The 26,082-nt window shown below is 48.0% G+C and overlaps 1 protein-coding gene across 1 annotated transcript; it reads right to left on the bottom strand.

The window, feature by feature from the left end:
- Positions 1-12,252: 12,252 nt before the first annotated feature.
- LOC128440610 (interleukin-1 receptor accessory protein) lies at positions 12,253-24,795 on the bottom strand. Its single transcript, XM_053423376.1, has 13 exons — positions 24,530-24,795; positions 20,565-20,635; positions 18,271-18,466; positions 17,172-17,255; positions 16,446-16,671; positions 16,034-16,199; positions 15,879-15,950; positions 15,313-15,439; positions 15,079-15,227; positions 14,853-14,996; positions 13,666-13,809; positions 13,057-13,524; positions 12,253-12,482 (listed from the first exon to the last, which is right to left on the bottom strand). The coding sequence occupies exons 1-12, from the start codon at positions 24,697-24,699 to the stop codon at positions 13,070-13,072; spliced, it is 2,004 nt and encodes a 667-aa protein (XP_053279351.1). The 5' UTR covers positions 24,700-24,795; the 3' UTR covers positions 12,253-12,482; positions 13,057-13,069.
- Positions 24,796-26,082: the final 1,287 nt, after the last annotated feature.

Raw genomic sequence — 26,082 nt, 5'->3', positions numbered from 1 at the left:
AGTTGGAACCGGGCTCACACCGGGTGTCCTTCTACTTTGGGCCTCACACTGGATTTAAATGAAATAACTCAAACGTTTGAATAATTCAAACAACAAATAAAAATAAGATTCTTCAGCTATATTCTATTTGATCTATTTACCCTCACACTAGTTCTTCTTGTCATTTATCTATTTATTTATTACTTTTATGATTCTTCTCTTTGCTGCTGTAACAAACTTCCCCATTATCTTATCTTAATTTATCTGATCTCATCTAAACATATGTGATCTTATATCTTATCTTTTATATTTGACATAGTAAATTAGATATATAACAAAGTAAATGTATCAGGATGCTCAAACAATCTGCAGCGAAATAATTACAGCTTTTTAATAAATGTAATTTCTTACCGTCACGTGCTGTTTTTACTACGTGAATGTTTCAGTTTGATCTGATGAATCCCCTGACAGAGTCAAAGGGCTCCGAACCGAGCGCTGTCACCAGGATGAGAACAAACGTGTGAACTCACTCAGACGCAGTTTGCGCAGAAATCCTCGTCTCGCGCTGCACGTGTGCGTCAGGCTGTGCGTAAAAGCGCGCTGCGGAGATTCCAAGTACAAAAGCTGCAACAGGAAAAAGAAAACAATGGAAGCAGGTTTCTCTTGATGCTGAATGAACGAAGCAGAACAGGTCCTGAAGAAGAAGAAGGAGAAGAAGGAGAAGTGAGGAGGAGAAGGAGAAGTGAGGAGGAGAAAGGCTCCTGAAGGATCCGAGTGTTTGACTAAGAGACGTGAAGGAAAGCTCCGGCAGCACAGACAGGTGTGTGTGTGTGTGTGTGTGTGTCTGTGTGTGTGTGTGTGAGGACACATCCCTCTGTCCAATCAGCTTTCTGGTCTCAGATGATGACGCAGTGAGTTGAGTCGCTCAGGTGAAGAAGCGCAGTTCACTTCCTTTTGCTTTATTCAGTTCACATTATATAATAAATATAAAATATACAGAAAAATATTTATTCTCAAATAAATCATCATGAATCAAATACAAACTGCAGCTTCTATTTATTTATGACTTGGTTTTTCTTTTATTCTGTTATTTATTTCTCTTAAACTATGATATTTTATCTCTCTAATAATAATTATGATAAAGATTTGTTTTGTGTTGTATCAGCCAAATCCAGAAAAAATACTTTATAATAAATATAAATCATTTGAGCAATAAAACTAATGAACGAAGAAGAAGAAGAAGAAGAAGAAGAAGAAGAAGAAGATGAAATCAAGATGGACAACACGTCTACAGAACCATCTTTTACAAACATGTTTTTAACTTCTGCTTCTTTTTTTAAAAGTTGGTCGATGTCCCATCTGCTAACATGGAGGAGGAGGGTTTGACCTATACTAGAAATAACATGTCTATGTGTTTTTAATGATGCTGAGGCTGGATTGTTTAAGTTGATACCACACACACACACACACACACACACACACACACACACACACACACACACACACACACACACACACAGTTAGCAGGTCAGTTAAACTAACAATTACCACAAACTGAGACTGTGGAGGAGATAAGAGGAGTAGAGAAGAAAAGGAGGAGAGAAGTGAAGGAGGAGAGGAGGAGAGAAGTGAAGGAGGAGAGGAGGAGAGAAGTGAAGGAGGAGAGGAGGTGAGGAGGAGAGAAGTGAAGGAGGTGAGAGGTGAAGGAAGAGACCCCCCATTGTCTCCTCCACCCCCCCACTGGGAACCTGACCGACTATGACAGCTGACTGTCCCCATCAGCCTTTGTGACTGGTTAAGTGGTCGTGGACATAGTTGGAGTCTGCAGGAGAGGAGGTTGCTGGTTTGAATCCTAGTGGAGGATGTGTGGTGAAGCTGAGTCTACTTGACTCTCATTGGTCTGATGTTGAGGTGTCAGAGTGGACGTGCAACTATTCAAGAAGGAAGTGTGTGTGTGTGTTTGTCTGTGTGTGTGTGTGTGTGTCTGTGTGTGTGTGTGTGTGTGTGTGTGTGTGTGTCAGCAGGTCGTCCTCTCTTGTGTCTTGATGACACGCTGAGCTCTTAGCGGATCAGGACGCCCTCTGCTAATTAAACTGAGCCTCCGGGTTGCCGTAGTGGGGCTGGCTGACAGACGGCCTGTCGGAGGATTACTGACCGTCTGTAGCCTCAGGTTCAGGAGCCAGATGCTTTCATTAAGTGAAACCTGTCTCTGCCGGGGAGCCTTTGAGCACACTGAGCTGCCTCAGAAGAGAATGACATTTTCGTTGATTTGTTTGTTGTTGTTATTGTTTTATTTAATTTAAGTCTATAAAAATAAATAAATTTGTTATTGTGTTTATTTCTGCTGGTGTTTTAGTTTTTTGTGTTTATTTCTTTCTAACGCAAAGTACATCTTACACACGCACCTGTCGTTTAACTCCACTCTGGTCCAGGAGGCAGATGTTACCCCCCCAACACACACACACACACACACACACACACACACACACACACACACACACACACAGCTCCACCCTGCTGGGATCCTAATGACAGGGGGACGGACGACAGGATTTGTTGGACAACAGCAGCGGCTGCCTCAACTGCCTGCTCTCCACTGGACGTCCACAGACCCACACACACACACACACACACACACTGGTATTAAAATAGGTAATATACCTGAACATAAACCTCATGTAAACCACAACAACCCTAACACATCAACCACAGACCCACTAAGACCAGAAACCACCACACAACAGCAAAAAACTCATCACTCTGATTTGACAGATCAGTTTTTTACTATATATATATATATATATATATATTACAAGTGTGTGTGTGTGTGTGTGTGTGTGTGTGTTAACCTGCCTGGTTATTGCCTGAGTGTGTTTGTCCCCTGTGGAGATGAATTAAAGACAACAGGCTGGTTCGGCTGACTTCCGCCCAGGAGGTCACTACACACACACACACACACACACACACACACACAAAACCATGTATGCACATCAGTCTGTCTACTCTAACCATCAATCTCAGCTGTGTGTGTGTGTGTGTGTGTGTGTGTGGTATCAACACCTCAGCCACGTGCTGCTAAAGCTTCTTTATGTCCACGATGGCGTCCTGCTGAGAGCTCAGGGCCAATTAGAGCCTCAGGAGAGAGAGAGAGAGAGAGAGAGAGAGAGAGAGAGAGAGAGAGAGAGAGAGACCTCCAGTCTCTAACCTCGCTCGCCCAGGGTGCTGATCACAGACTGAGACGAACCTGGTTTATGTTTGGTGTCCGAACATAAAAGATGTAAAAACATATTCTAATATTCCTTTGATGTCTTCTCTGTCCGTCCTGGACGAGGTCTCTTCACTCGTTCATTCTGTTGGTAACTGAACAACTACTGAACACAGGATATTACCCACAATCCCCTGCTTCCTGATATCTTCCAGAGTGTTTTGAACTGATCTGAGTTCAGCTCCACTCTTCAGCTGCAGCTGGTTGTGTCTGTGACTCTCAGTCAGTTGTTCTCTCAGGAGATGGAACCCACTCAGGAGATCACAGACGCTCAGGAAGAGAAGGAGGACACGTTCTCTTGTTCACACTCACACTTCAGACTCTCTTCATCCAGCTGCTGCTTTCAGGTCAAAGAGTCTGAGGTCCAGATGTTTCAGGAGCTGTCATGTTGTTGATCGTCCATGAGGCCGGAGGCAGCTCCTCGTTCTGTTTAAACATTTGATAACAGGGTTAAAAAATGTTTTCAGGCAGTTCTCAGATGTTTATGAATATTTCAGATCTTAAATTAAGAACACGTGTCGTCTTAATTTTTAAGAACATTAATAATCTTGATCCTGTGGAGTTTTCAGTTCTGTAAAGACAGTAGTTACATGTGGGACTCACTGGATGCTGATGTTAAATGAGTGAGATCCAGTAGGAAATGAGTGACGGCTAATGACACGTTACTGACACCTGTAGCAGTGAAGAGGAGTGTCGCCGGGCAGCATGCCTCCACTTACCTGGTGACATCACCTGCTAGCAGCTCTCCCATTGGCTGACGAGACACTCAGGAGAGGTCGCTGGGAGTGCGGTTGTGTGTGGTGTGTGTGGGCGAACGGGTGCTGCCACTGAAGTGTTGTTATTGTTTTGTTGTGTTTGGACACAGCGTTCTTTCTGGTTACTGTGGTGTGAGAAGAGTGAGATGTGATATTTCCTTTTGCAGAGTATGTGTGTGTGTGTGTGTGTGTGTGTGTGTGTGTGTGTGTGTGTGTGTGTGTGTGTGTGTATGGGTTTGTGTGTGTGTGGGGGGGGGGATGGGGGGGTTGGTGTGTGTGTGTGTTTATGCAATTTGTGCAATTTGTGCACTATTGCACAAATTGCACTATTGTTGTTTTATTTTTCTCTTCATCTGTAAATATATATATTTATATATATATATTTTATTTTCTATTTTAAATTTTCGATATTCTATTTTATTCTATTTTATACTATTTCTATTTTATTTGTTTTTGTTGTAATTACTAGAAGAGAGCCTGTGACTTATGCATTTCACTGCCAGCGACTGCTTAATGATATCGTTGTGCATTTGACAATACAAATCTTGAATCTTGAATCTTTCTATAGAGTCACTGACTGTCACTGTCTTTGAATACATCTGAAGTCAGGATGTATATGTGTGTCTCAGTCACAGGGACAGATGCTGTCTGAAGGAACTCGCTCCTCAGAACGTTGCTCTAGCTGCTGAGATCGATCCTCTGGAGAGAAGAAGGAGAGAGAAGAACTGAAGAAGACAGAGAAGACTTTTACTTTTGAATAACTTTATTCATGACACATTGTCAAAGTAAATCTTAATTATTCAATTATGTGGAAAATAAAGGATAAAACATTCCATGCACACACACACAACACACACCAACCCTAAAGTTAAAGAATGTTCCGCTAAATTTTAAAACCAGAGTCTGGTTGTCCCCCAGTGAGGACAGGTCCTGTCCCCCAGTGAGGACTGGTCCTGTCCCCCAGTGAGGACAGGTCCTGTCCCACCCCCCACACAGCCCTGAAACCCTCCAACTTGTCCGTCAGTGTAAATTAAGCATGTTCAATCCTCAGCCGAGCTGCCACCAAACCCCTCAGACACACAGTGGATCAGTCCACCCCTCAGACACACAGTGGATCAGTCCACCCCTCAGACACACAGTGGATCAGTCCACCCCTCAGACACACAGTGGATCAGTCCACCCCTCAGACACACAGTGGACCAGTCCAGCCTCCAGGTTGCTATCTTTGCATTTGAAAAGAGAAATTCATTAAAACCATAGTGTGTTTTTTCCTTGCTATGTATTTGGGTCCAAAAACAAAGAGTGGCATAGAGACACCTCTCCTAGACCCCCCACCCAACAGCTTATCTGGGACAGGACACTACTAGGCGTTCTAGGGTCTCTGGCAGTGAGCAGAAAGGACCCCCCCCCCCCTCACTATACCTGCCTCCCTGAATTTATTCTTTACTGTAGTGGATGTGGATGTTAGGACTGAGTCAACCAGGAATCCATTGTTGAACAGTGGCTCCTCAAAGAGCCACATCCCAGGCGTGGGGTCAGGAGGCCTCGTGAAGGTGAGAGTCCTCCAGGCATCTATCACAGAGGAATAGAAGTTACTGAGCCCAGTCAGTCTGTGTAGAGGAGAGTTTAATAGGAACAGCTGTTTGTCGTACCCGAGGCCCCCGGCTCTCCAGAGCAGCAGGCGGGCCACAGCCGACCAGCACCGTGTGGATCCGTACAGCAGCCTCTGGGCGGCCTGCAGTCTGAAAGCAGCCGTCCTGGAGATGATGTCTGTCAGTCCACGACCCCCCTCTGCCACAGGGAGGTACAGATCGGACGCCCGCACCCAGTGATGGCCCGACCAGAAGAAGTCCACCAGCAGCCTCTGTAGTTGTTGCAGGAGTCCCGGTGGAGGAGTCAGCACCTGGAGTCTGTGCCACAGGGACGCTGCAACCAGGTTCTTGACTCTCAGAGTTCTTCCCCTGTAGGACAGCTGGGGTAGCAACCATTTCCATTTAGACAACTTGAGCTGCACCTTCCCCAGCACCCCCTCCCAGTTCTGCCTCTCTATCTCTTCACTGCCTAGAAACAAACCGAGGACTTTTAACCCTTTACTCCCCATGTCAGGTTCCCAGGGAGACGGGGTACTCCCCCTGCGTCCCACTGACCAATCACACTGGCCTCGCTCTTCTCCCAGTTCACCTTGGCTGTCGTAGCCTTCTCATATAATGCCAGACTGCCCTCTAATTCCTGTACGTCTGATCCTGGACAAGGACGTTTAGATCGTCAGCATAAGCTGATACTATTATCGGGGGGGCTGTGAGGCAGCTCAGGCAGACGCAGGCCTTTCAGCTGAGTCCTGAGGCGACACAGGAGAGGTTCGATGCCCACGCTGTAGAGCTGGCCTGAGATGGGACATCCCTGCCTGATCCCTCTTTGGACTGGTACCGGTCCGCTCAGCCCTCCCCCCACCTTCACCACACAACATGTATCATTATATCATAACTTCACCCAGGACAGAAAGTGCTCCCGACACCCGGCCTCCACCCGATCCACCACCGGCACCAGCGCAGGCGACCGAGCAGCCAGAGGACGCAGCAGCAGAACCACCCGACCCCCCCCCCCCCCTTTAAATGGTTCATCTCCTCTTTCCTCTCCCTCACCCATCCCCTCGTCCTGACTCCCCTGGAGGGTGAACCTCCTCGTCTTGGCTCATGTAGATATATAATATATGGACATGAAGATTATCTCCTCCACACTAAAGGAGGAGGAGCTCAGCTGCAGCTGCATTAATAAACACTGATCCGTGTGTTTCCCTTTAAAAGACGGTTGTTCTTCATCAGTCAGGACATAGTGAAGACAGTCAGGACATAGTGAAGACAGTCAGGACATAGTGAAGACAGTCAGGACATAGTGAAGACAGTCAGGACATAGTGAAGTCAGTCAGGACATACTGAAGACAGTCGGGACATAATGAAGACAGTCAGGACATAGTGAAGACAGTCAGGACATAGTGAAGAGAGTCAGGACATAGTGAAGACAGTCAGGACATACTGAAGACAGTCGGGACATAATGAAGACAGTCAGGACATAGTGAAGACAGTCAGGACATAGTGAAGACAGTCAGGACATAGTGAAGACAGTCAGGACATACTGAAGACAGTCAGGACATACTGAAGACAGTCAGGACATAGTGAAGACAGTCGGGACATAATGAAGACAGTCAGGACATAGTGAAGACAGTCAGGACATAGTGAAGAGAGTCAGGACATAGTGAAGAGAGTCAGGACATAGTGAAGACAGTCAGGACATAGTGAAGACAGTCAGGACATAGTGAAGACAGTCAGGACATAGTGAAGACAGTCAGGACAAACTGAAGACAGTCAGGACATAGTGAAGACAGTCAGGACATAGTGAAGACAGTCAGGACATACTGAAGACAGTCAGGACATAATGAAGACAGTCAGGACATAATGAAGACAGTCAGGACATAGTGAAGACAGTCAGGACATAGTGAAGACAGTCAGGACATAGTGAAGACAGTCAGGACATAGTGAAGACAGTCAGAACATACTGAAGACAGTCAGGACATAGTGAAGACAGTCAGGACATACTGAAGACAGTCGGGACATAGTGAAGACAGTCGGGACATAGTGAAGACAGTCAGGACATAGTGAAGACAGTCAGAACATACTGAAGACAGTCAGGACATAATGAAGACAGTCAGGACATAATGAAGACAGTCAGGACATAGTGAAGACAGTCAGGACATAGTGAAGACAGTCAGGACATAGTGAAGACAGTCAGGACATAGTGAAGACAGTCAGAACATACTGAAGACAGTCAGGACATAGTGAAGACAGTCAGGACATACTGAAGACAGTCGGGACATAGTGAAGACAGTCGGGACATAGTGAAGACAGTCAGGACATAGTGAAGACAGTCAGAACATACTGAAGACAGTCAGGACATAATGAAGACAGTCAGGACATAATGAAGACAGTCAGGACATACTGAAGACAGTCGGGACATAGTGAAGACAGTCAGGACATAGTGAAGACAGTCAGAACATACTGAAGACAGTCAGGACATAATGAAGACAGTCAGGACATAATGAAGACAGTCAGGACATAGTGAAGACAGTCAGGACATACTGAAGACAGTCAGGACATAGTGAAGACAGTCGGGACATAGTGAAGACAGTCAGGACATACTGAAGACAGTCAGGACATAATGAAGACAGTCAGGACATAATGAAGACAGTCAGGACATACTGAAGACAGTCAGGACATAGTGAAGACAGTCAGGACATAGTGAAGACAGTCAGGACATAGTGAAGACAGTCAGAACATACTGAAGACAGTCAGGACATAGTGAAGACAGTCAGGACATACTGAAGACAGTCGGGACATAGTGAAGACAGTCGGGACATAGTGAAGACAGTCAGGACATAATGAAGACAGTCAGGACATAGTGAAGACAGTCAGGACATACTGAAGACAGTCAGGACATAGTGAAGACAGTCAGGACATAATGAAGACAGTCAGGACATAGTGAAGACAGTCAGGACATACTGAAGACAGTCAGGACATAATGAAGACAGTCAGGACATAATGAAGACAGTCAGGACATACTGAAGACAGTCAGGACATAGTGAAGACAGTCAGGACATAGTGAAGACAGTCAGGACATAGTGAAGACAGTCAGGACATAATGAAGACAGTCAGGACATAGTGAAGACAGTCAGAACATACTGAAGACAGTCAGGACATAGTGAAGACAGTCAGGACATAATGAAGACAGTCAGGACATAGTGAAGACAGTCGGGACATAGTGAAGACAGTCAGGACATAGTGAAGACAGTCAGGACATAATGAAGACAGTCAGGACATAGTGAAGACAGTCAGGACATACTGAAGACAGTCAGGACATAGTGAAGACAGTCAGGACATAATGAAGACAGTCAGGACATAGTGAAGACAGTCAGGACATAGTGAAGACAGTCAGGACATACTGAAGACAGTCAGGACATAGTGAAGACAGTCAGGACATAGTGAAGACAGTCAGGACATACTGAAGACAGTCAGGACATAGTGAAGACAGTCAGGACATAGTGAAGACAGTCAGGACATACTGAAGACAGTCAGGACATAGTGAAGACAGTCAGGACATAGTGAAGACAGTCAGGACATAGTGAAGACAGTCAGGACATAGTGAAGACAGTCAGGACATAGTGAAGACAGTCAGGACATACTGAAGACAGTCAGGACATAGTGAAGACAGTCAGGACATAGTGAAGACAGTCAGGACATAGTGAAGACAGTCAGGACATAGTGAAGATAGTCAGGACATACTGAAGAGAGTCAGGACATAGTGAAGACAGTCAGGACATACTGAAGACAGTCAGGACATAGTGAAGACAGTCAGGACATACTGAAGACAGTCAGGACATACTGAAGACAGTCAGGACATACTGAAGACAGTCAGGACATAGTGAAGACAGTCAGGACATACTGAAGACAGTCAGGACATAGTGAAGACAGTCAGGACATACTGAAGACAGTCAGGACATACTGAAGACAGTCAGGACATAGTGAAGACAGTCAGGACATAGTGAAGAGAGTCAGGACAAACTGAAGACAGTCAGGACATACTGAAGACAGTCAGGACATACTGAAGACAGTCAGGACATAGTGAAGACAGTCAGGACATACTGAAGACAGTCAGGACATAGTGAAGACAGTCAGGACATAGTGAAGACAGTCAGGACATACTGAAGACATCTGATCCCTCCGACCTGAGGGAGACACACTGTGATGTTCACATGTTCCAACACCTGAACATACGTGTCAGTGTAGTTATGTTGATCCACACACAACAACTAGCTTTTATTAGAAAAATCTCAATCTGAAGTGAGTTGCAATCATTTGTCAAGTTGTTGATCGATAAATAATTATTAATAATTGTCGCAGTTCTGGTCACTGATTGTTTTCATGTGTTTGAAACAGATATGAATCAACTGAGGGAACTCAGGAAACAGAACAGATTATATAAGAATGAACTGATGTGAAATTAAAAAGATTGTCTGTTCTCAGAAAAATATACAAACAATCTTGTGATGATGACCTCATTGGCAGGTAGTTTGTTCAGTACACACGCTCCTGACCAATCAGGAGTCAGTGTCATCTGTCAATCATTTCGTCTCAGCCTGTTTTTATATCATCAATAACTGATTCAAACCAAACGGATCAGAAACTTGATCAAACATCAGAGAGAAGAGCTGAAACCACAGAAACATCTTTGACTAACTCTCTTTGTGTTGTTTGGTCCGTGTCCCATCTGCTAACATGGAGGAGGTTTATGAGCTATACAGCAATGTAACGTCTACTTGGATCTTTATTCTCAGTCTGTCTCAGTTCAGCGGCTGCATCCTCCAACGGGCCGAACCCAAATGAGACCATCTCTTCTTACTCCCCTAGCAGCACATCCACAGATGTTCTTCAGTGGAAAGTTGTCGGTGGAGCCTCTGCTGGACGAAGCAGGAAGGACACGTGTGGAGGAGCCTTTGAACTGGGACAGTCCCACGGAGGAGGTGGCCCCTGAATTGAGACACAGCCCAGTCTGAGGATGTTTTCTCTTCCTTCATGTAGAACTGAGTGGATTCATCTCGTCTGCATTCATCTCATCTGGAATGGAGGACGCCTCCTTCATGAAGCTGCACCTCCTCCACAGCATCAACAGGCCCGACTTTGAGTTGTGTTTCAGTTTCCTGTATCTGTTGTAGGATCTATCTTTAACCACAGGAACCTCAGAACTAATTTTGTACGAAAAGTCGAATTCTGATGTGACTTGAAAGCAGCGTCACAAGCCCCGCCTCTCCTCTGAGCACCAGGAACCAATCATCTGCTGCTGATGGTTGTGTTTCCTGCCATCATCCTCCTCACAGGTGTGGGGGGTGGAGTCAGGGGCCGGGTATGAGGCCTGGGCAGGTGTGGGGGCGGGGTTAAAAGTAAATTGTGTTTCATGGGTGGAGTCTGGATTTGGGGTGGAGTCTGTTTGTGGGACGGCATCAGTCCTGTCATGTGCCACCTGCTGCATTTCTGTCTCCACTTTAAGCTCCTCCCCTCTGTCATCCACCTGGTCAACAAATCCAGCGCACGCCGAGCAGTTCCTGCTGTGCTGGGGTCCCTCCCCCCTGCAGTGGCCCCAACTCTTCACACTCCCACTGGGAGGGGCCTGTCTGTCTATGCGGCTATGATTGGCTGAAGCCCATCTGCTTCTGTCTTTCTGATTGGCTCTGTCTTTCTGATTGCGTGACCTTTGGGCTCTTTGGAGCGCTAGCGCGGCCAGGTCCGAGTGAGAGGACGTGCTGTCGATCAACCTCCGGCCCATGGCGAGCGGCCGGACGGGCAGCGCCAGCCGCAGCCGCAGCCAGAACCGAGAGCGCAGCGGCCGGGATGGAGCTCCTCTCCACCTCACCAGGCTGCCGGCCGCCTGTCGGAGCTGCGTCAGCTCCACGCAGCTCATCCTACTGACCGAGCAGAACACCACGGCCACGATGGAGGCCCGGTGGCCATGCTGGAGGTGCAGGCCCAGCCGACACTCCAGGAGGCTGAAGCTTTTCTCCGTCAGAAAGACGGGGCTGAGGACAAACAGGAGGCGTCGACTGCGCTGCATGGAGAGCAGGATGGAGTCTGAGGAGCCTGATGGAGGAGAGACACCAGTCAGACCACACATCTACATCAGCTGTGACCTTCTGCTGCTAGAGACAGTTTCTACACTTTGGTCCCAACTGAAACATCTCCACACCTTCTGAACTGAAACAGGGTTCAGACCTTCAGCAGTCAATCCCACCTGACACAGAACATCACAGCTTTCTACAGGAAACATCTGGAACTGTCTGTGTAATGGATGGAACTGTCCTGAAGAGGGCAGCAGATTCTACATTTAAGGTAAAACAGGTCGTGAAATGCTAACATGCATTAGCTTGGATGCTAAATGTGGGTTATAAACTCATCCTCCCAGGAGGCTACTGGTCAAATCCCAATCTATGAAAGTTAGATTCAAAACATGAACAGGTTCTAAAACATACTAGAGATCAATCTTCTCTGAATTTCTTATTTCAGTGGAATGTGAGATAAAAAAATGAACCATGAGTTGAAAAATGAAATAACTTAGTTTCCTTCATGTTCGAGAGAGAAAATAATAATTGTGTGAGAACTACACATGTGAGTGTTTGTGCAAATGGAAGATGAGACAATGAAATGAATGACATATGATTGATAACCATTTATTAAAAAAACTGACAAAGTTCAGGATGCAGTCTCTCGTTAAAATACTGTTTTTAAAGTGATAAAAAAATAAAAATAAAAAACTGCAGAGTAATTACAATGTTGAAAATAACGATCAGGCAACTTTTACTTAACATAATTAATCTTCTGACGTCAAAGTTGAAGTGCATTAGATAATCAGAAGAGATGAGCAAGAAGATAAGTGACTGGAAGGTGCTGAGCTCCGTCACATGTTCTGAACACGTGACTGGAAGGTGCTGAGCTCCGTCACATGTTCTGAACACGTGACTGGAAGGTGCTGCGCTCCGTCACATGTTCTGAACACGTGACTGGAAGGTGCTGAGCTCCGTCACATGTTCTGAACACGTGACTGGAAGGTGCTGAGCTCCGTCACATGTTCTGAACACGTGACTGGAAGGTGCTGAGCTCCGTCACATGTTCTGAACACGTGACTGGAAGGTGCTGAGCTCCGTCACATGTTCTGAACACGTGACTGGAAGGTGCTGAGCTCCGTCACATGTTCTGAACACGTGACTGGAAGGTGCTGAGCTCCGTCACATGTTCTGAACACGTGACTGGAAGGTGCTGAGCTCCGTCACATGTTCTGAACACGTGACTGGAAGGTGCTGAGCTCCGTCACATGTTCTGAACACGTGACTGGAAGGTGCTGCGCTCCGTCACATGTTCTGAACACGTGACTGGAAGGTGCTGCGCTCCGTCACATGTTCTGAACACGTGACTGGAAGGTGCTGAGCTCCGTCACATGTTCTGAACACGTGACTGGAAGGTGCTGAGCTCCGTCACACTGCACAGCTGAAGACCTTCTTGGGGTTTTTGTTGGTGTCAGTGATGAGGCCGGTCTGTGAGTTGGTGCTGTTCTGACTGTGCAGCCTCATCAGCTCCTTGCTGTTCCCCTCCTCCTCCTCCTCCTCCGCCCTGCGGCTGAGCCTCCTCACAGGAAGCTCCACCCTCAGCCTCTTCCAGAAGCGAGACGTCAGCTCGCTGGATTTGTCTCCCTGCCATTGGACCAGGGCCAGAGCCACCCGGGCTCGTCTCAGCTCGCGGACCCAGCCCTGCCACCGAACCGGTTTGAACTGGACCAGGATGACCCTCAGGTCTCCGCTCAGCGCCATGCCGTCGATACCGGCCTTCAGCTCCAGCAGGGCCTGGGAGCCCTGGGTGGCGTAACCCGGGCTAACGACCACCAGGACGCGCCGGCTGCGAGCCACGAAACTCAGAGTCTCATCTGTGATGGCTGCAGGGAGAACGAGGGGGAATGGAGGGATGAATAAATACGAACAAAAGAATGAATGGATGGATGGACTGAGACTTTTCTTCTCAAACCAGAGTTCTGGTGTGTATTAGTGTATACTCTTGTGTACATGTGTGTACTCACTCCCTCCCGGCAGACTGTCTCGGTCAAAGATACACACCGAGTATCCGAGCTCGTTTTCCAGAACCGTGCGAAGCGTCGACAGAACAAACTGCTCGTCCTCCGAGTTCCTCGCATACGAGATGTACACATCGTACTCTTTATCATCTACACACACACACACACACACACAAAGACACACACACACACACACACAGTGACATTAACTAGGGAAAGAACATTTGTTTCATCTCTATCAGGAAGTGGTTCTGTGGGTTGAGTCAAAACTGATTCAAATCAAATTCACTTTCCATGAATCATCATCACTGATGTGTCGCCTGATATCAAAGCTCTTACCTCATAGTGAACTCCCTTTTCAAAAAGTGGATTTCCATAGATGTATCATTATTTTTCTAATAATATTTTTACATATTGAAAATTATTATGTTGGTTGTAACTTGTGTTGTAAAATGAACTTTGTCTGCCACATGGAAAAACAGCTGAATCTCTTTTTTGTGAGTTTCCTTGAAGCAGCCTAGTGAACGAGCTCCTGCTGCATCACTATTAAACTGTGTGTGTGTGTGTGTGTGTGTGTGTGTGTGTGTGTGTGTGTGTGTGTGTGTGTGTGTGTGTGTGTGTGTGTGTGTGTGTGTGTGTGTGTGTGTGTGTGTGTGTGTGTGTGTGTGTGTTACAAGCTTTAGTCGTCTAAATGCAGGGGACGCTGCAGATATTTCTGGTTCATTTACAGTTTTATGAACGTTCATTTTTCTTCCTTTGACTCGTTTAATTAAACCAAGAGGAGCCGAACAACCTGCAGCTTCATCACATCAACAAATCATAAGAGTCATCATCATGTAAAGCACAGACACACCCACACCCTCTCTCGACCAATCAGGACGCCTCAGCCTGTTTTATATCATCAATAACTGATTCAAAACAAACGGATCAGAAACTTGAACAAACATCAGAGAGAAGAACTGAAACGACAGAAACATCCGTGACTAACTCTTTGATTTTTAGTTTGGTCCGTTTCCCATCTGCTAACATGGAGGAGATCTATGAGCTATACAGCAACCAGACACCAGGGGGCGATAGTGATGCTTTGGCTTCACTTTGGGGAGCCGTCATGTCGTCCATCTTTATTTACACTAGTTCTAGGTCCTGTATCGGACCAGCAGCCGATCCTCGGACCCGGTCACATGTCAACTCACCCGTGTGCCGCTCGTCGCTGCCGAACCACGAGCGGTAGATGAGCAGCAGCTCCAGCCAGAAGACGTGATAGAGCACGAAGAGCAGCAGCATGAGGACCAGGGTCACGCCGAGACCACAACCCAGCTCCACGGACGGCAAAGACACTGTCACAACACAACACACCATCAACAACCGGGTCCCACATCGGGTCGGAACCCCCGTGGGGGAGACGTGTGCTCGTCTCACCCTCGAGCTTCAGCTCCGCCCGGCGCGTCTCGGCCCCTCTGGAGTTCCTCACAGAGCAGCTGTACTGTCGCCTCAGGTCCTCGGAGCCGAAGTCCTGGATCACCAGCAGGCTCTCCTCCGTCCGGTCCCCGTTGTACATGTTCACCTGACTGCACACAAGTACCTGAGTATTTGTATCTACCTCTCCCTCACCACATTACTTTCACATATACTTATATCTTGATCTTCACAGACCTGTTGATCTTAGAGAAGCGGGGGTCGTCCAGTTCGTCCAGAGTCTTCCCGTCGACCGTCCACCAGATGTCCCAGTCCGAGTCCAGGGACGGGAACAGACCAGTGCACTGCAGACGCTCCTCCATACCTGGGGGGGGGGGGGCGGAATATAACCTGTATTAATCCCTGCAGTCCACCACAGTACTGTGTGTGTGTGACTGTGTCTCCAACCAATAGAAAGCAAGGTGTAGTGACAGCAAGTGCAATGGTCCCGCCCTCTTTGTGGTGTGCTAGCTTTACATTGGACAGAACCTGTGCGCTCACAAAGCCGTAGAGGGCGGAGTTAAGAAGTATATCTAACATGTAGACCAGTTCACATCTGCACTAACATCTGTCTCTACTTTTTTATCTGACATATTGAAGTTGATCAGACTTTAATCCAGTGACTGAATCTGTTCCCTGAGTCAAAGAGTCATCAGGGCAGGGATGTCCCACACGAGGCTTCTTCTTCTTCTACTTCTACTTCTTCTTCTTCTTCTACTTCTTCTTCTTCTTCTTCTACAGTGAAGCTGCAGCGGGGGACTCACCCAGGCGGACGGAGAACACCCGGCCTCTGAACGGCTGCATGATGCTGGGTTCCTTTGGCAGCGTGGTGGGATCTGAGAGAACAGAGCAGATCAGTGAGCGGCGGCCGGGGACACGCGGGGACGTCCTCAGAGTGATGTCAGGGCGGTTGTCTCACGGACTGTGGTGACGTTGATGCTCCTGCTGAAGTGGAGCGTCTTGCCTTTCCTCAGGTAGGTGACGGTGCAGAAATATGAACCACGATAAGGACCAATCATGGTGTAAAACCTCAGACTGGATCCCTGCTGCTCCCGGTCGTGGTTCCAGAACGGATACTGGTAACACTGTGGAGAGAAACCATCCAACACAAAATTAACTGTATAGTGTGTATATATATATACACACACACACATATATATGGATTGAGTGGAACCCTCTTGTAGTGATCATGTCTGTCTCAGACCAAAGTCCTCACTGAAGACGTTGATGACAGACTCATCTGACGTCTACAGTTTAAATGTTGATTTGTGTGAAATGATCATACTTGTCTTCCAAACAGCCAATGAGACAGAGACAGACGGACGTCTTACCGAGCCGGATAGTGTCACGTGGTACCAGGTGACAGTGGGATCGCTGTCGGCCATCTTGGTGGCGTCCTGCAGGTCTGGACAGTCCAGGATCTTCCCCTCCTGCAGTGGGATGACCACACTGCTCGGGGGGGAGGCCACGGGAGGCCGGCAGTCAGAGGGTTGGACCAGGTCTGCAGGGCGCAGCACCTTGAGACGCATGGCCATCTTACTGCAGGACGACTTGTTACTGCAACACACCAGAGACCCGGCCACACAGTCAATTGACTCAACACAGTCAAGGCACTGTTCATATTATTACTAGAGTTAGTCAACGTGGGTAAAGTCAGATTCTTTGTGTTTCAGCAGCGACAGAGCGGTCAGTGATCCACAGCGTCAGTGATCCACAGCGTCAGTGATTCATGCTGGAACCACTCGGTGATTAGAGGGAACATGGCCGACGGGTCTGTGCTCATCTTCACCTCAGCTGATTCAGCGTAGAGCAGTGACACATAGAAGGTGAAGGAATGGATTTTATCGGACAGAGCGGCAGGTCGGACGCTCTGGTGTTTGATCACCGGACAAACTTCATCAATTCATCTTCATCTTTCATCTACGTCTTCGTCATCCTGAGGTATTTGTGTTCCTCTTCTTCAGGTTTATAACTGGACTGAGTTTAACACATGGACCAAAGCTCAGGGAGAAAAGGATTAAAGAGTGAATCAGAGCAGACGAGGCTCAGTGTCTCACCGCAGCATGCAGATGTACAGTCCTCTGTCCTCTAGAGCAGCCGGCTGCAGCCACAGCCGCTCTCTGCCTGGGGTGAGCCGGGAGCTGCAGGGAGACAGACAGAGGGACAGAGAGAGGGACAGAGAGAGAGACAGAGAGAGGGACAGGGACAGAGAGAGAGACAGAGAGAGAGACAGGGACAGAGAGAGAGAGAGGGACAGGGACAGAGAGAGGGACAGAGACAGAGACAGAGAGAGAGAGAGGGACAGAGAGAGAGGGACAGAGAGAGGGACAGGGACAGAGAGAGAGACAGAGAGAGAGACAGGGACAGAGAGAGAGAGACAGAGAGAGGGACAGAGAGAGGGACAGAGACAGAGAGACAGAGGGACAGGGACAGAGAGAGGGACAGAGAGAGACAGGGACAGAGAGAGGGACAGAGACAGAGAGAGAGAGAGGGACAGAGACAGAGAGAGAGGGAGGGACAGAGAGAGAGGGACAGAGACAGAGAGAGAGGGACAGGGACAGAGAGAGAGAGGGAGACAGAGGGACAGAGAGAGAGAGGGACAGAGAGAGAGAGGGACAGAGAGAGAGAGGGACAGGGACAGAGAGAGGGACAGAGAGAGGGACAGAGACAGAGAGAGAGAGAGGGACAGAGACAGAGAGAGAGGGACAGGGACAGAGAGAGGGAGACAGAGGGACAGAGAGAGGGACAGAGAGAGAGAGGGACAGGGACAGAGAGAGGGACAGAGACAGAGAGGGACAGAGACAGAGAGAGAGAGGGACAGAGACAGAGAGAGAGAGACAGAGAGAGGGACAGAGACAGAGAGAGAGAGGGACAGAGACAGAGTGGGGGAGAGACAGAGAGAAAGAGTGAGTGAGAGCGACAGACATGAAAGACAGAGAGAGAGAGACAGACAGAGGGACAGAGACAGACAGAGCGAGAGAGACAGAGAGAGAGAGACAGACAGAGGGACAGAGACAGACAGAGAGAGAGAGACAGAGAGAGAGAGAGAGAGAGAGAGAGAAAAAACATATTTTTATAACAATAAAGTTTTTATATTTTATGACTGATATGTTTCTAGTGCATCATTTGAATGAGTCCTGAACTTCCTGCAGCTACCTGTATGGGATTGGCTGCTCCAGGTCGTGACCCTCGGGGACTCGGTACCAGAACAGGTTGTGTCCAGCGCTCTGAGTGGACGTGTAGTTGTAGACGGAGGGATGACAGAAAAGAGGACAGGAGAGCCAACCGGCCTCCCCTTCCAGGACAGAGACTGTCCCCTCACTGGACTCCCCCCAATCATAACACATGGGATCTGAGAGAGAGAGAGAGACAGAGTGAGACAGAGACAGAGAGAGACAGAGAGAGAGACAGAGAGACAGAGACAGAGAGAGAGACAGAGAGAGACAGAGAGAGAGACAGAGAGAGACAGAGAGACAGAGTGAGACAGAGACAGAGACAGAGAGACAGAGAGACAGAGAGAGAGAGAGAGACAGAGAGAGAGAGAGAGACAGAGAGAGAGAGAGAGAGACAGAGTGAGAGAGAGAGAGAGAGAGAGACAGAGAGAGAGACAGAGAGAGAGAACATCATAAACCACTATGTTCCAGTCTGGGGGTGGGGGGGGGGGGGGGGGGGGGTCTTTATCTCATCGGTCTTCTTCTCTTCTTATTTATCACTTTTTATATAAAAACAGTTGATATTTTTACAGTGAAGACTTTGCTGACACTCAGTGATGTGAGTCAGAATCTGGTGGAGGTGAACAGAGTCTGTGACCCTGTGACCTTGTGACCCTGTGACCTTGTGACCCTGGGACCTCGTGTCAGACCCGTCACCGTTTAGTTCTCCAACCCGACCTGAGCCTCCGGGGCCTCACCGGGCATCGAGCCTATGATCAGCACCGACACACGATCAGAGGTGAGTCTCCTCATCGAGCTGATTGAAACGTGAAGACAAGGTTAGAAAGATGGAGCAGAACTTAAACCAGCAGCTGATCATCATCATGAGCTGAGTGAGTAACTTTCTGACAACTGATTTAATGTTTACTTGTTTTAGCAAAGACAAACGTCTTCAATCAATCAATCAATCAATCAATCAATCAAACATACACAGCCCTCTTCAGATCCATATTTCTAATGGATGAGGTAATTTAATGGAGGATTTAGAAAATGGCTCCAACCACAGTTCCTTCAGAAACTTCAGATATGGGATGACTGAATTATTTCCAGCAGCCATACGAGGACCGCATAGTTCTCAGTGTTCCTCAACCAGCACTGGACTGGGACCAGAGCTTCAGGATCTCAAACACCAGTTCAACCTCTATCTTCAGGTTTCACTGCTTGTTGAATCTCTGACACTGTGACAATAAAAAACCCTGAATAAAAAAAAAACACTAGATTCACTCAGATCCTCCTAAACTAAGAATATCAAGAAAGAAGATTCACAAACGTGTTCAATCAAAACCTCAAACTGAAAATCCAGAGCAGCTCAGGATTCACTGAAATCCCACGAGACTCAACAAGCTCATGAACATGTGGTGTCCTGAAAAGAGGATGAACAATTTGATTCCATAAGAAGAGAGAGAGGATCAGAGAGAATCTGTTAGAGAACCTGAAGTCCAGGTTCAGGGTCCTGGTTCAGGGTCCTGGTTCAGGGTCCAGGTTCAGGGTCCTGGAAGGAACGCTGGATTAATGAGAGGCTTGTGTGCGTGTGTGTGTAATTGACCTGTCAGATTTTCTCTGCCAGACTATTAGTCTTTCTATTACAACCTTCTACAACATCCCCCTAATTCTTCTCCTCTTCTTCTTCTTCTCTGCCTCATCCCTCCATCCAAACCCCTGCACCGCTCTATTTCCTCCATCCTTCTCTACGTTTAATTAACCTCATTTCTGCAGAGTTGCACCAACATGAACCGATCCCCCGTTTCCTCTGGTGTAAAGGAACATGTGGATAGAGACAGAGGATACTCGACTGCTTTCTGTTCTGTGTGACATCAACACGTCAGAGCTCAACCCTCTGGAAACAGAACCTTGTTTTCATGATCATGTTTAAATCTATAATAAAATCCACAATATTTAGAAGATTCAGTGTTTTAGCAGCAGAAAGTCGAGACCTCTGTTTTCTCTCATCAGGTCGTGTGCTCATGTTTTTAAATTAGAAGTTAGAGTTAAATATTGAGTTCATGTTTCTATATTTAGAATCAATATGTTTTTAATTAACCATGAAATGACCATAGAGGAAGAAGCTCCAGCAGCAGCCTGTGTTTGTTTGAAGACTTCAGTTCATGTGGATTCAAACTACAGGTTTGTCATGTTGTGGAAACTAAGTCTGGAAAAGCCTCCAGCTGGAGGGAAACACACATAACTCATTCACAATATTTCTACTGCAGAGTTCAACGTTGTTTTGTTTTCTTGTACCTGTCAGGTGACTGGACTGAGTGACAGCTGCCACGCCGCAGAGGAAGACGAGGGTGGAGATGAAGGACGACCTGCAGAAAGATGGAGACACTGTTTAAACTGCTGATGTAATATCCATGACCATAAATCATTTATAGTCCCAGTGCTCCTACTGGACACAGGAAATCCACTGCTGCAGCTTCCACAGCTTCATCAGGTCTGTACACGTGGATTCAACAGCTGATAACACAGAATCACTTCCTGTCTCTGACAGGAAGTGACGCTTCAGGCTGATAGGACGACGGACTTTCTGCAGACATCTGGTTTTCTGAGATTCTTCATTTGGTCGTGAGTCATTTTATGTTCTGGTATTAACGTGTCACAGAAACGGTCACATGAAAGATTTGTCTTGTTAGGAGAAGTCATCAGTTCAATCATAACCTGCAGGAAACTCAAGAAGCTTCACACGTGTGTCAGAGCTGGTGAAGATCGACATATTAGCCCCGGACCTATAAATACACACACCGTGAATCCAACAGGAAGTCCGCCATTTTGAATTTAATATGCAATGTGGCCGACTTTCCTCCTCTCGGAGTCTTACTTCAACAAACTCATATTCAACTTCATATTCGGTCGATCTGATAATAAGACTGTGGCGGTCGACCACGACACGGGGCCCACACAGCCAGAGACACCTTGTGTCCCTGTGTCTCTGTCTCTCATGTCCCTGTCCTACCAGCCGCCTCCACCAGGACAGGTTCACGTTTCAATGAGTTGATTTCATTCATCGACCAAACAGAACCTTTTAAATCCAAACACAAAATGTCAGCTGTAGAATGAAAGGAGGGACACGAGAGACAGAGACACGGGGGGACACGAGAGACAAAGACACGGGGGGACACGAGAGACAGAGACACACGGGGGGACACGAGAGACAGAGACACACGGGGGGACACGAGAGACAGAGACACGGGAGGGACACGAGAGACAGAGACACGGGAGGGACACGAGAGACAGAGACACACGGGGGGACACGAGAGACAGAGACACACGGGAGGGACACGAGGAACAGAGACACACGGGGGGACACGAGGGACAGAGACACACGGGAGGGACACGAGAGACAGAGACACACGGGGGGACACGAGAGACAGAGACACAGGAGGGACACGAGGGACAGAGACACACGGGGGGACACAAGGGACAGAGACACACGGGGGGACACGAGAGACAGAGACACACGGGGGGACACGAGGGACAGAGACACACGGGGGGACACGAGAGACAGAGACACGGGGGGGACACGAGAGACAGAGACACACGGGAGGGACACGAGAGACAGAGACACGGGGGGACACGAGAGACAGAGACACACGGGAGGGACATGAGAGACAGAGACACACGGGGGACACGAGGGACAGAGACACACGGGAGGGACACGAGAGACAGAGACACGGGGGGACACGAGAGACAGAGACACACGGGAGGGACACGAGACACAGAGACACGGGGGGACACGAGAGACAGAGACACACGGGAGGGACATGAGAGACAGAGACACACGGGGGACACGAGGGACAGAGACACACGGGAGGGACACGAGAGACAGAGACACACGGGAGGGACACGAGGGACAGAGACACACGGGGGACACACGAGAGACAGAGACACACGGGGGCGACACGAGAGACAGACACACGGGGGGGACACGAGGGACAGAGACACACGGGGGACACACGAGAGACAGAGACACACGGGGGGACACGAGAGACAGACACACGGGGGGGACACGAGAGACAGAGACACACGGGAGGGACACGAGGGACAGAGACACACGGGAGGGACACGAGGGACAGAGACACACGGGAGGGACACGAGAGACAGAGACACACGGGAGGGACACGAGGGACAGAGACACACGGGAGGGACACGAGGGACAGAGACACACGGGAGGGACACGAGAGACAGAGACACACGGGGGACACGAGGGACAGAGACACACGGGGGGACACGAGAGACAGACACACAGGAGGGACACGAGAGACAGAGACACACGGGGGGACATGAGGGACAGAGACACACGGGAGGGACACGAGAGACAGAGACACACGGTGGGGACACGAGGGACAGAGACACACGGGGGGACATGAGGGACAGAGACACACGGGAGGGACACGAGAGTGAAGAGGAGAGGAGCTGAGAACCTTCTGCTCGTTCAGACTCAGTTTCCTCTGAAGCTCGGTCACTGCTTCCGAACACATACACAAGTCTTCATGTGTTTAAAAGCAATAAAATGTGGATGTGAGTTATTTCCGTTGGTTTAAATGTTTTCAGTGAAGAAGACGAGCTGAGTCTCTTCAGTCTATTACTCTCCTACCCCCCCCCCCCCCCCCCCCCCCTCTCTCTCTCTGCTGTATGCGTCAGGCTCTCTCGCCCGTCTATAATCTGCAGCAGCAGCAGTTTAATCGGCGGCGGACGGATCGTTACTGGAGATGAGATGGATGATAGAGTTCTTCACCTCTCTTCACCTCTCTGCTCATCCCCCCATCCAAATGAAATTACTTCATTTATCTGCATGTGTGAAAATCAAGTTTTATTCTACAGACTGGATTTATTGGTAGTGTTCATTTAATTAGGATTAAACAGTGGAAGGAACAAACTCACCTGATGTGATGCAGACTAACTCTAATGTAAAGATGGACGCCGCTGGTGGCTTCAGTTAGTGAACATGTTGAAGCCTCACTTTGACCTTTAGTCCAGCGCCATCTTGTTTTTTTTTATTATAAGAGACTTTAATTGATAGGACAGAGTAAGGTTGTGAAATAAGGGTGGTGCTGTACGCCGCCACCATCTTGTTTTTTTATTTCTTTGAGGAGCGGGGGTGGAGCCTACCTAAAAGCTAGAGGACACACCCACTTGCACCTTTCATCTGCACCCATTGGAAGTTACCAGCTGTCAATCACACTGTGGTATTTCCCCCCCCCCATCACATCCGGTGCCTTATGGTGTGTTTGACTCTAAATTAGCATAATTCACTAAATGAACATCAGCTGTTTGGAGAAGACTTGACACCAGAGACTGAGACGTCTGTAGAAACTACCAGTGGAGTCGCCCCCTGCTGGTCACTACACAGAAGACAGCACACAGGTACTTCTTCTTCAGCTTCATTTTCTGGACCCAGAACATTTTCTCTGATTTAACATTTTCTCTGATTTCTCAAAGAAGAATTGTTAAATAAAATAAGACATATTTAGAGGATAGATTTATACGAGTGTGAGATTTGGTTGATTGAAGGTAAAACAAACTTCAGTCCCACGTTGTTGAAGAACTGATGTTCTACTTCTTATTGGTTGATGAGAAAGTTGACTTTATGTTTTCTGGCTCATTAGACGATGAATAATTAGCTTTTCTCTCAAATCTCATCTGATTGGACGATAACAGAAAAACAGCTCGTTAAAGAAGTGACGTTTATTTCTCTTTATGACTGGAAGTGAAAGATTTAGAAGGAAAAACAGAGGATCAGAGCTGATTCCTGTTTGGACTCCTGTAAGTCTGATGATGAAGGTGAGGAGGAGGAGGAGGAGGAGGAGGATGAAGAAGAGGAGGAGGAGGAGGATGAAGGTGAGGAGGAGGAGGAGGAGGAAGGTGATGATGAAGAGGAGGAGGAGGAGGATGAGGAAGAGGAGGAGGAGGATGATGAAGAGGAAGAGGAGGATGAAGAGGAGGAGGAGGAGGAGGCAGTAACCACTGCAGACTGAGGCCCTGATGTGATGGACGTTAATCTGATTATCAGAACGGATCGATGAGGACCATGTCTGCCCCAGACTCACGTTTTAGAGAAGAGCATTTTAAACTTCTGTTAGCGTTCACACGTTTTAAAAGAACGACTTCTATAATGTAAGCAGTTCATAAACACACGTTAGGTCTCTCCATGAATTCGGCAGACATTGATTTAGCAAACAATCTTTAAATGAAGAAATCTCAACCTTCTTTCTCTCGTTCGATGCGTGTTCGCGTCCATCGCGCGTTGTGGTGACAGAAATGGACGTGATTGTGTTGAGCGTTGTTGTGTTGTATGTTGTGTGTCCGCCGACCATTGGACTACAACTACCTGATTAACTATGAGGGTTCGTAGCCCAGTCAGCGTGTGTTCCATGTGATTCACCGACAGGAAACGAGCAGGTTTCTAAAGAATGTTCCGCGTCACAGAAAACACAAGTTCCTCCATCGTTTAACGTTACAAGAGAAACAACACGAAGAAGAAGCAGCGGGAGGAGGACTTACATGAACCCGACGAAGAGAGCGGATCCCGGGCGTCTGGAAGTGGAGCGGGTCGGTCCTCACGGAGCTCCGCTGGGCGGGTCCTCACAGTGACGGTTAACCCGAGTGTTTACACACACTCACACGCGAACGCAAGATATTGACCCCCCCCCCCTCCCCCTCCAAAAAAACAACTTTCAACGATTCACGTAAAATGTGCGTTAAAAGCGCAGAAAACTTGTTTAAAGGAAAGTGAACGTAGTGTGTGCGTGTATCAGTGTGTGTGTCAGACAGTGTCTGTGTGTTTGTATGTATTATTGTGTGTGTGTGTGTGTGTGTGTGTGTGAACATCAGGAAGTAGAAGAGTTGTGTGTATTCCGGTTAAGGCTCCTCCCCGTCACCGCTGTTGCGACATCCCCCCTTTCCTCCACCTAATACGTCACAGTCAGCTGACTCACCTGAGCAACACAAGACTCAAAGACTCAAACAGGCTAATTACTGCTACTCTTACTGCGGAGGAGTAATCAGATACTTTACTGGAGCAAAGTATCTGAAAAGTATAGACTGAAATTCATTCCATTACAAGTACTGAGGTACAGAAGTATTCATGATTATTCTGTATTCTGATTCTGATTCTGATGTCTAAAGCAGGGGAGGAGCCAAAGCTTCAGCATCAGGCTCCTCCTCTAAAGCAGGGGAGGAGCCAAAGCTTCAGCATCAGGCTCCTCCTCTAAAGCAGGGGAGGAGTCAGAGCTTCAGCATCAGGCTCCTCCTCTAAAGAAGGGGAGGAGTCAGAGCTTCAGCATCAGGCTCCTCCTCTAAAGCAGGGGAGGAGTCAGAGCTTCAGCATCAGGCTCCTCCTCTAAAGAAGGGGAGGAGTCAGAGCTTCAGCATCAGGCTCCTCCTCTAAAGCAGGGGAGGAGTCAGGGCTTCAGCATCAGGCTCCTCCTCTAAAGCAGGGGAGGAGCCAAAGCTTCAGCATCAGGCTCCTCCTCTAAAGCAGGGGAGGAGTCAGGGCTTCAGCATCAGGCTCCTCCTCTAAAGCAGGGGAGGAGCCAAAGCTTCAGCATCAGGCTCCTCCTCTAAAGCAGGGGAGGAGTCAGAGCTTCAGCATCAGGCTCCTCCTCGAAAGAAGGGGAGGAGTCAGAGCTTCAGCATCAGGCTCCTCCTCTAAAGAAGGGGAGGAGTCAGAGCTTCAGCATCAGGCTCCTCCTCTAAAGCAGGGGAGGAGCCAAAGCTTCAGCATCAGGCTCCTCCTCTAAAGCAGGGGAGGAGTCAG

The sequence above is a fragment of the Pleuronectes platessa genome, chromosome 5 (genome assembly GCF_947347685.1).
Source record: "Pleuronectes platessa chromosome 5, fPlePla1.1, whole genome shotgun sequence".
Taxonomy (NCBI): domain Eukaryota; kingdom Metazoa; phylum Chordata; class Actinopteri; order Pleuronectiformes; family Pleuronectidae; genus Pleuronectes; species Pleuronectes platessa.
The sequence above is the reverse complement of the archived record's forward strand: the minus strand, read 5'-3'. Positions and strand labels throughout refer to the sequence as shown.

Excerpts from the sequence above, each read along its gene's own strand:
- LOC128440610 (XM_053423376.1), bottom strand. The coding sequence starts at position 24,699 with ATGGAACACACGCTGACTGGGCTACGAACCCTCATAGTTAATCAGGTA. Across the intron at positions 17,256-18,270 it reads GAGCAGCCAATCCCATACAG|CTCCCGGCTCACCCCAGGCA; the intron begins GTAGCTGCAGGA and ends GTCTCCCTGCAG. Across the intron at positions 13,810-14,852 it reads CAGCGACGAGCGGCACACGG|ATGATAAAGAGTACGATGTG; the intron begins GTGAGTTGACAT and ends GTGTGTGTGTAG.